This window comes from Humulus lupulus, chromosome 5 (genome assembly GCF_963169125.1).
Source record: "Humulus lupulus chromosome 5, drHumLupu1.1, whole genome shotgun sequence".
Lineage (NCBI taxonomy): Eukaryota > Viridiplantae > Streptophyta > Magnoliopsida > Rosales > Cannabaceae > Humulus > Humulus lupulus.
The window spans coordinates 23,482,424-23,492,555 of NC_084797.1; the positions used below are offsets into that span (position 1 = coordinate 23,482,424).

The following is a 10,132-nucleotide window of genomic DNA, read 5'->3' on the forward strand; positions in this document are numbered from 1 at the left end:
TCAAATCAATTTTTTCAGCATTTTCTTTTTATTGTAACACTTATGGGAATACCAAAATTTGGAAAGAAAACTAATAAAAATATGAAAACGTGAATGGGTAACTGGTTACCTTCACATTCTTTGTGTGTATATTTCTGAGGGTAACTGGTTACTTTCACGTTCTGGTGTGTGTATATTTATGGTTTCTTTATGGTAACTACTTACTTATGTTACTAAAATCATAGTTACTTCTTATTCCTTTTTTAATGAAGTGTTCTTCCATTTTTTTCTTCAAATTTGATGTTTTTTTTCATATTTAATATGAGTAATTCGTCACTCCTCTTAGGTAACTGGTTACCCCTCTTATGAAAGAAAATTACTCATCTCAGGATAACTTGTTACCCCTCCTGGTGCATGTTATTTAACCTAGCTCTAGGATTTTTTTTTTAAGATCAATCAAGTAACTGGTTACCCTACCTAAGATTTGAAAAAAAAAACATACAATCTTAAAAAAAACATGTTTATAATAAATAAATAATAATTTTAAAAACAATTCATATTACAAAAAAAATTTGCAAAACAATCAAAGAAAAATTTAATATAAAATTAGTAATATAAAAACAAGATAAAAAAACAAATAACCTAAAAAAATAATAATCAAATTACAAACATACCCTTTCAAATTTGATTAAGAGTAAAACTATGGCATAAACCAACTTTTATACAAAAATATGGGAAAATAACCCATAAAAGTGAAAATTCTTAAAATAAGCCATAGATTAACTTTTTTTGAAAAAAAGCCATATTTTTGCACACTCTGTTAAAAATCTCATATAAAATGTAATTTTCTCTAAAAAGATAGTTGTACATTAGCAAATATATTGGGCTCAAACCTTGAACATCTTGCAATTAAATTGTGCCACGTCATTAGTACTGAAACTTTTGTGTACTCCCTGCCGTAGTAGATTTTATGCTGCTGCATACATCTGAAACAGAAAACGCGCGGGAAATTCCAGTTCTAAATTGGCGCCACAAAAGCCCTAGCCAATGTTGCTATCTTTCGTATCGCTTTAGGAGTTCTTATTCATTTAAAAATTTTTATTTTTTTTCTTCCGAAAAATCCCTAATTCTGAAACTCCACGTCTCAGAAAAGATGGATATGGAAGGTTTATCGGTGATCTGCGCCGGACTCGGAACGGTGGAAGAGGACCGAAATGGTAATCGGATCGGTTACACAAAGGGCGAGTACTGTTTAGGTAATTACCTTGATCTTTGAATAATTTTTTTCGACGTATATATATTTGTTTCGCGAATATAGTTTGGACTTTGTGTCTTGAGAGATTACTGGTCTATTTTTCACTATTAGTTTATGCCGAAATGGTTTGATTTGACATTATCAAATATCAACTTTTTTTTTCCCTTTGGAGCAGATAACTTGAAGGATTTGATGAGGTTCTTAAGGCGTGATGACCCACAGAATCGAGATGTGTTTAAGCAAGTCTGTAAATGGAATACTGTATCCAAAGATTTGATACCTATTATTGAAAATTTTCAAGACGATCGCAATTTGGTTCTAAATTCCGGTAAGTTGAAAAAAAATGTTTTTTCTATTGATTACAGTTGTAAACAGCATTGATTCTAAGATCTAAGCCCTTCTATTTTGCAATATTTCAGTTAAAATTTTGGTGTTCTTAACTATGCCAATTGAGCCATCATCAAATGATATAGCTCAACAGATAGAGTATATGTGGGGGTTGAAGTCTTCAGTTATGTGTGGTGACATTATCGCAGTTATAGTATCACTTCTGGAAAACCCTTTGGTAAATCTGGAACGGTGAGTTAAATTTCACGAGTTTATATTTTGCCTTCTGGGTTGTTGGAAGAACTCAAAAGTATGTAATATTTGTTTGGTGGCTGAACATTTATTTGTTACATAATGCTTTCACACAGTGATGCGTTCACAGAGGATGACTGGAAATTGGTGCAGCTGATACTAACGTTATTCAGAAATCTTTTGGCCATTCAAGAAATTTCCCTGCAGCAGAAGGCTGTGGGAACCGCCACTCACTTCCTATCATTAAGAGATAGATTTCTAGAACTTTTGTTCCGTGAGAATGTTATGGACTTGATTATAGTAATAACCCAGCATTTTGGTGGCTATCTTCGTCAAGATAACTTGCTTTTGTTGGAGATTTTCCATTACATTTTTTTGGGTCAAGAGCCAGAGTTGGTTTCCAAAGCACATCTAAAAGGTTCTAAGGTAGGTTTGCCATAATTTCTTGTTGCTAATAAATTTATCACCAATCTCATTGCAAATTGTTAACCAGCATTAATAGATATATTGAAATTAAACCTTAGTTATATTGGGGTATAATTTAAAATTAAAAGTAGACAAGAAGTTATTAGACATAATTTTTAAGGTTAGGCGGCAGAGGCATATGGGTGGACATTTCTTTCTGATTTTTTAGATGTGGAGCTCTGAGGCATCTGCTAACTTAAATCACATGTCTTGGTTAATTATAAAGTTGATTAAATTTATTCATTTCATAACTTAAAATTAAAAATAGACAAGAAATTATTAGACATAGTTTTTATGGTTATGCAGATGAGGCATATGAGTGAACATTTCTTTCTGATTTATTAGCTGTGGAGCTCTGAGGCATCTGCTAACTTAAATCACATTTCTTGGTTGATTATAAAGTTGATAAAATATATCCATTTCATAATTTGAAGCTAACAAGTTTAATTGATATAGACCGATGAGGATGCCAACAAAGCTTCTCTGAACAGTCTCAAGTCAATTATGGAGGAGGAAGAGGAGAAAAGAAGACTTACTAGAGTCCGCAACTTGGTCCGACATTCGCATTTTATTGGAACATTCACACGTCTTTCCATGGTATGAAGTTTCACTTATTATCATTTACACGTCTTTCCATGGTATGTGTATTCTAAGTGAAGTTTTCGCAGCGCTGATGGGTTTGTTTGGCAGGATGGCTCCAAGTCTGTTTTTAATGGGAAACCTGCTTCTGTTTCTAGTGATGCCATTATTAAACCACATAAAGTTCATCGGGGTCCCACTAAAAAAATTGCTTGGAATCATGGTAGATTGCCGTCGTCAAAGGATAAAATTTTGGAACTACTTCATGACTTTGTAAACCAGTTTTTAACAGGGGGCTACAATGGTATGCATTATTTTGTATGATTGTTTGTATTGATTTAGTTTTACTATTTTTTATTATTATTGCGTTTTTGATGTTATTGCATGCTGAGCCTATAATATCATTGTCATCCATGTGTGCATCAGGTTTAATGCAGTCAATCCGCCAGGATATCGAGAAGGAACATCACATGATACAGAAGAGTGATATCATTATCTTCTTTCAGGTTGCTCAGTTTGCTACATCTTTTCAATATCACAAGGTTTTGACCTCTAAGGTGAGACATGGAATCTTAAATTATTCATTTTAGTTTTGTAATTGATTGCTCTAGTTTTCATTTTATTTTATGGATATGATACCCCCTACCCTAACAAAATAAAAATAAAAATTAGAAACTAGTTCAAGCACTTCTACTTTAATATCACCCAATATGGCAATATCAATCTGAAGTGTACAAAGTTTGTAGGGATGTATGTAATGTTAGACAACTACTTAATTCCAGTTTCAGTTTCAAGAATTTCACATGCTTCTTTAATTGGGGTTATATCTACTCATCTATCTGAACCTTATCCTTTGTGAAACGAGGAACCAAGTTCCAACTCCTGGGGTTATATTAGGAAAGTTCTGATATTCATTAAGCAGTTCGATTTGTGAGTGGCTTTTCCAGTTCTTTGTTCTGCATGCTATAGTATCTAAGCATATGTTTGTTTTCTTGCAACTAGCTTACGTATAATCTGAAATGTATGTTTTCTTTTTGGAGGATATTAACAAAGATTTTCTGTGCTTAAATAGCCAAACATGGGGGCAGATGCGCCTGAAGTTCATGCTGATACTCATACTGATGATACACTTCATGGAGGGAATATTTGTGGACCTGTTGCAGAATCAATGAATGACTCAATGTTTCAGTTAGTTTTTTCTCACTGGCGTAACAAATTTGAAAGCTTGAAGGAAACACATGAGTTTAAGTTCATGTCTGCAGCTGGTTCTCTTATGAAAACTATGGTATTTTAATTCTCTATTTTTTTACTTTTCTTTTTTGAACCAGATCATTTACTTTAAAGCTTTTTTTTCCCTCTTTTTTGTAGAGTACTAACAGTGGTTCTGCCTTGTTTCTGTGAGTGCCCATAGCACATGTTCACACCTCTTGGGCTATTTGATTTCACGTGATCCAATTATCCTGCTGAAATGCTTGTTTCTTAGTCTGCCAGTACTCTAGCATGCACATTATGCACATTTTGAAAATATATTCTTCGATTTTTTCTCCTAAACTATTGTTAGTCGGAATATGAATTTTGTTACTGCTCTATTTTCTTCTTAAAATGACTTCAGCTTCAGCTTCCGTGCCACATGTACACACATCTTGGGCTATTTGATTTTCAAATTTTGATCCTATCATCCTGCTGAAGTACTTGTTTCTTAGTCAACCAGCACTATAGCATGCACATTTTGAAAGTATATTCTTTGAATTTTTTTCTAAATTATTGTTAGCAGGAATATGAATTCTGGTTACTATTATCTTTTCTTCTTAAATAGACTTCATCTTCTATTCAAAAGCTTAATTGGTACTCCCCCAGTCCCAACAGCTTATAGCTGATAGCAAAAGAAATATATGACCTCATTTTGAAAGCTTAGTTTCTAAATTACTGATTATTGCAGTCTGAATAGGAACCTTGTCTCTGTTAGCTTTTTTACATCCTCATAATTTTTTCCTTTCGTTTTTGCAGATTTGCATGCTAGACTTGGCACTTCAGGTGTTGCCAGAGGATTCTAAAGAGTCTCAAACAGCTCGGATCCTTCTTTACAAGTTATTTTATGACCAAACTGATCAAGGGTTGACTCATTTCCTTCTGAATTTGCTCAAATCGTTTGACACTCATAAACAAGCCAAAAGGTTTTTTCCCAACCCATTTAGGATTTGTTTGGAATTTTGATTTTCCTAAGGATGAAATTTGTTAGGGAAAAGACTAGGAAAAAGAAACAGGAAAATGTTTTTCTAAAGTTTTATAAAATTTTATTTTGAAACTTTTATCTTTTCTGATGTTTTTGTAAAAGTTCTCAATATTATTAAATTACATCAAATTAAATTCTCATTTTTCCTAAAAAAATAATATAATCTAATTTTTTTTGTTTGAATCCAAGCAATAGAAAGTTTAATCCCTTAGGTTTTTGTTTTATATCCTTCCTAATATTAAAGTTCTAAACTGACTTGATGTCAACCTTATATTTTATTTGCTATAGTTTTGGTAAGTATATGTATTGTCCTCCTCAAATCTAGATATTTAGGAGTTACTGCTTAAAAGTGTTTTTATGAGTACACTATTTATAAACTGATTTAATTTATTTCCTCAGTGATCTCGAAGATTTGGTAGAAATGATTTATAAAATTCTAAACCTAATGGAGAATCTTCAAGCACGTGGTACATTGAGGGTATGTATATCTTTGCTCCCTCTGTTGTTAGGCCAAAAGCATACTGCAAGTGAAAGTCAATATGCTGTGTGTGTGTGTGTTTGTGTGTCTAAGAGTTCTTTGAAATTGTAACATTTTCGTCAAAGAATATCTTGATTTATATGTAATAGATAGCCTTTTGTCACTTTGAATTACTCAGTGTTTCCTTATTTTCATGGCAAAGGTTTCTAAAAAATCCAGGAAAGGGAGGAAGAAGAAAGCGCTGAATGATAAGGAAACCAAAGCTGAACTCTCAGGAGAACATTCTACATTTGCGAATGAAATTGGTGTTTCTAATATTGAGCCGCCAGCAGAAAAGGGTGATGCACACACGGGTGTCGAAAATACAAGTTCTGATGATAAACAAGAAACAACCACCCCTGCTCATACCGATAAATGTGAAGGATCTGTGTTGGAAACAGATATTAGTGGTGGAAGCCTGCCACAGATGGATCACAAGAATTCTGGCTGTGCTAATGAGGATCCCTATGGCACAGGTGATTCTTCGTCCGATGAGCAGGCACCTGAGACTAATGAAGTTGATTTCCAGGTTTCAACTTTGGTTTCTTCATTTGCCAACAACAATATCATTCAGAAACTGTGCTGGTTGCTTAAGTTTTATAAGAGTAACTCCACCAGTACAAATAACTACATAATAAGAATGCTGCGAAGAATCAGTGATGACTTGGAGCTTTCCCCGATGTTGTATCAGGTCAGAGTTAAGTAACATAAATGTTTAAGATGTTTCATGGTCATCCTTGATATACATTAGTTATTTAATGTCATTTTTTTTTCTGACAGCTATCGCTCCTTACTACATTTTATGATATCCTGGCCGAGCAGAAGTCATGTCCATGTCAAGAATATGCAGATATTGTTAATTTTTTGACAAGTTTGATTAGAAAAATGCTTAAGAAAATGAAAAAACAACCCCTTCTTTTTGTGGAAATTCTTTTTTGGAAGACTCGCAAAGAATGCCATTACATTAATGCTGAATATTTACTACATGAACTTGGCCACTGGAAGAAAGAAAGTAAGAACCGAGAAAAAAATTTGGGCGATGTAGATGTTGGCTCATCGCAGGGAAATGGATGGACACATGTAAGCATAGCAGATGCGCTTGGTGAAGATGAAGCTGGCGTTGTGATCAATCATGACCTGGAAAATAATAAGTGAGACAGTTCTCTGAACTTACAAGATCTGCAGCTTCATAATTTTCATACTTTTTTTTCTTGTGCCCCTAGCTTGCTGAATCATGTTCATATAGAATATAAGAGCATGTGATTAATAGACTTGATTAAATACTGACAATGGTGAGAGTTATAAATTGAATGCTTCACCATCTTTGTACTGCAGTGAAGAAAACATTGGCAAGGTGAAAGGAAGCACTTCATCTATCTTAGATGGTGGGTCTGATGGACAAGAAAATAATCACAAGTATGCTCTCTCCTCTCTGGAATGTAACTATTCTTTTGTTGATTTTAGTAATTAGAAATATCTGTGTATCCTCAAACATTTTTCTCTTGCAGTGGGGAGAATTCTATGAAACATAAATCTCAAAGAGTTGCTGAGATTAAGAAAAGAAAAGTTCTTGGGGGTGAATTTGATGAGAAAATCAGAAATCTTTATGAGAAGTATGCATACTTTGACCTAAAGTTTTGCACTTTTTTGTGTTACAATTTTATCTTAAAGGGCGTAAAGCATATCATACAAATAATTAATGTTTCGTTGTTTTAAATACACTGACAAATATGAAAAATGCAGGTTCAACAATAGCCAGAATTGCAGTGGCCTTATAGCAGAAGAACTTGACCCTGATGGCAAAATTTCATCATTTCAAGTTTCGAAGAAGCTTAAACAGCTTGGACTTAAATGTGCATCAAGAAAAAGGTTACGTAAATCTGATGAACCTAATTCTTTTGAGGCTAATAAACTTGATGGAGAAGAGAGGGTGGTGGAAACTAGTGGCACTCTTCATAACTCAGGTGATTTGGAGCAGACATTGTTGAGTCAACCTACGTAAGTATTTAAAGGAAACTCCTAATATTTGAATATGCTTTTAAATTTATTAATCGTAAGTTGCTTGGAATCTGTTTTTTTTTTGAGCAATTGGAATCTGTTATCTGAGTATACATTTTTAATGTTTCAAAGCGTATGTAAGGTTTGTTTTCAAGAAGTGTATACATTTCTTGAGAGCGTCTATTGTTTTGTTATTTTATAGGTTCATAATTTTGCTTATTTCTGTTAATTTGTAATGATGAATTTTTATAGGCGTGCAAGAAAGAGAATTCGGGCTTTTAGTGAAGAGGAGGAAACTACCATTCGATCTTTATATGAGCAGTAAGTGTCTACTCGCTTTGTTGCTTGTTACAATGATGTAGTTGATTTCTTTCCATTTGGAAAATACTCGAGGAATTGTAAGAAAGTGACCAACTTCTTGGCTTTCCTTGATTCATTCAGATTCAAAGATCATAAGAGATGCAGCTACATGATTGCAAATGCACTTGATTCGGATAGTAAATTGACAGCTAGCCAAGTTTCCCGCAAGCTTAAGCAGCTTGGCTTATATATTCCTCGGCAGAGGAAATCTCGAACCAGCACCCATTTGATGGATGGAGATAACGATGACTTCTCTAATGACAAAGGGAACGAATCCGACGATGAAACATTGCTATCGTTAATGAAAAGGTAACATTGTTGTCCATCTTTTAGACTTCAATGGTCTTGTCTTCTGCATTTCTTTGCTTTTAGCCCAACTTTCATCTATTTATTGATGGATGGGTTCACACATGTCTTATTAATTGACGAATATCATGAACTCCGAATTTTTTATTTTTTGTTTGTACATTGCTGAACATTGCTGGGTTTTAAAATTTTTTTTTTTTTATCTCATATAGTTAGTTTCCCTTTTTATTAGAAATTCCTGTTCCATAATTTTCTTGCTGCTCATTCCTGTAGAGCAATTATCTTCACACCTAGACAATTATGTCTTTTTTTATTTCTCCAATCTATAATAAATACAAAACTCTCGACTCTTTTCTCATTTCATATTTGTATTAATTATGGCTTCATCAGTACGTACACAGGCGATGTTATTTAACACTAGATGGTTTGTTCTTTTTTTTTTTTTTTTAATATTTTAGGGGCAAAACAGAGAAGAGTAGAGTATTAACTGAGGACGTAGCGGAACCGATTGATGCAGGGAAATTAACAGAGGATGTTTCTGATAATGAATTCCTAACCTCCGTTCTAAAGTAAATATTTCTCTCCTATCTCCGAAAAATAAATAATCATTAAAAGTGCAGGAGCCCAGTTCTGTAAACTGAATTTGGATTTTGAAGAGTTTCCTTATACAAACTTAAATCTAATTTGGATGGGAGTCCAATTTATGATCTCCTTTCATTAAATTATTATTTTGTACTTTCTCCCTTACATATCTGGTCTACTGGATATAGGAAAGCAAGGGAGCCCCTGGCTAAGTCAAAGGAAGTGAAGCTGACTCCTATCCCAATTAAAATGTAAGTAATATTGTTATTTATTGAAATTTGTTGTATTTTGGAGCTAACTAGCAAACTTCAAATCTATCAGTTTCTCTTAAATTTCATTAACAAAGTGGTTACTGGATGGTCGCAGATTGCAGTAGTAGTTTCCAAACTATATTATAATGTTTTCCATTTTATCTTTGATCCTCTTTCTTTCTCATTGTAAGCTCTCATCATTATTTGTTCATCTCCTGATCAGGAACGACAGTGAAGATTCTCCCATGTTGGAGCCTGCAGGACCTGACAAGGGTGTAGCTAGTGACATGGTCATCATGGATGACACGAGAGAAGGTGAAGCAATCACCAATGACATTAAAAATCCACTAGATGCTGTGCTTGCAGCAGACAGTTTATACGATCTGCCACACGAAGTGAATGGCGACGACAATGATTTGGAAGATTCAGATGATGAAATTGACCATAGTGAGTTTTCAAGAAGTGTAGTAAGTAGAAGAAGGATGGTGTTTGATGTGGAGGATGATGACTGAGATGTTGGCTACTGTGGCTTGGACAGGTCTGATGGCATTATATAAAAAGCTCTTGTCATATGACATTGCTGGTATTAACTATAATGTGCTTTAAACGGCTCATGTATTGTATGTGAATATTAGATGATATTGGTCTGAGCTCCCAAGTTATGTTTTACAACTACAACTACTATCAACGGTCATGATTGGTGGAGTTGTATGAAACCTTGACGATAATTAGGCGGCAAACAACATTCTCAGAAACAGACCAGGAAAGGCTTTTGTTTTTTTGGGAAAATCTGGTAACATAGTTCAAATTGACTGGTTGGCGCATATGGCAGAATTATTGTCGTTTAAATATCAAAAGTTCAGTTCAGAAAATTTGTAAGTAGGAAAAGTAAATTGATAAAAAAAAAGGATGTACAAGTTCAGTGTACATGGTGTTTGTTATTGGTAGAATCTAATATGGGATGTGTTTCTGCATTTCAACGTTTGCAGTTTACTGCCTGATCCATAAAGTTTAGAATTATTGATTTA

At 33.8% G+C, this 10,132-nt stretch overlaps 1 protein-coding gene across 1 annotated transcript; it reads left to right on the forward strand.

Annotated features, from left to right (window-relative positions):
* The first annotated feature begins 1,016 nt into the window (after window positions 1-1,016).
* On the forward strand, window positions 1,017-10,132 carry LOC133834629 (topoisomerase 1-associated factor 1). Its single transcript, XM_062264302.1, has 19 exons — window positions 1,017-1,235; window positions 1,410-1,562; window positions 1,654-1,813; window positions 1,930-2,239; window positions 2,735-2,875; window positions 2,969-3,161; window positions 3,284-3,414; window positions 3,930-4,142; window positions 4,865-5,031; window positions 5,490-5,568; window positions 5,771-6,298; window positions 6,388-6,758; window positions 6,943-7,023; window positions 7,116-7,220; window positions 7,351-7,605; window positions 7,858-7,926; window positions 8,730-8,840; window positions 9,042-9,104; window positions 9,328-10,132. The coding sequence occupies exons 1-19, from the start codon at window positions 1,133-1,135 to the stop codon at window positions 9,614-9,616; spliced, it is 3,522 nt and encodes a 1,173-aa protein (XP_062120286.1). The 5' UTR covers window positions 1,017-1,132; the 3' UTR covers window positions 9,617-10,132.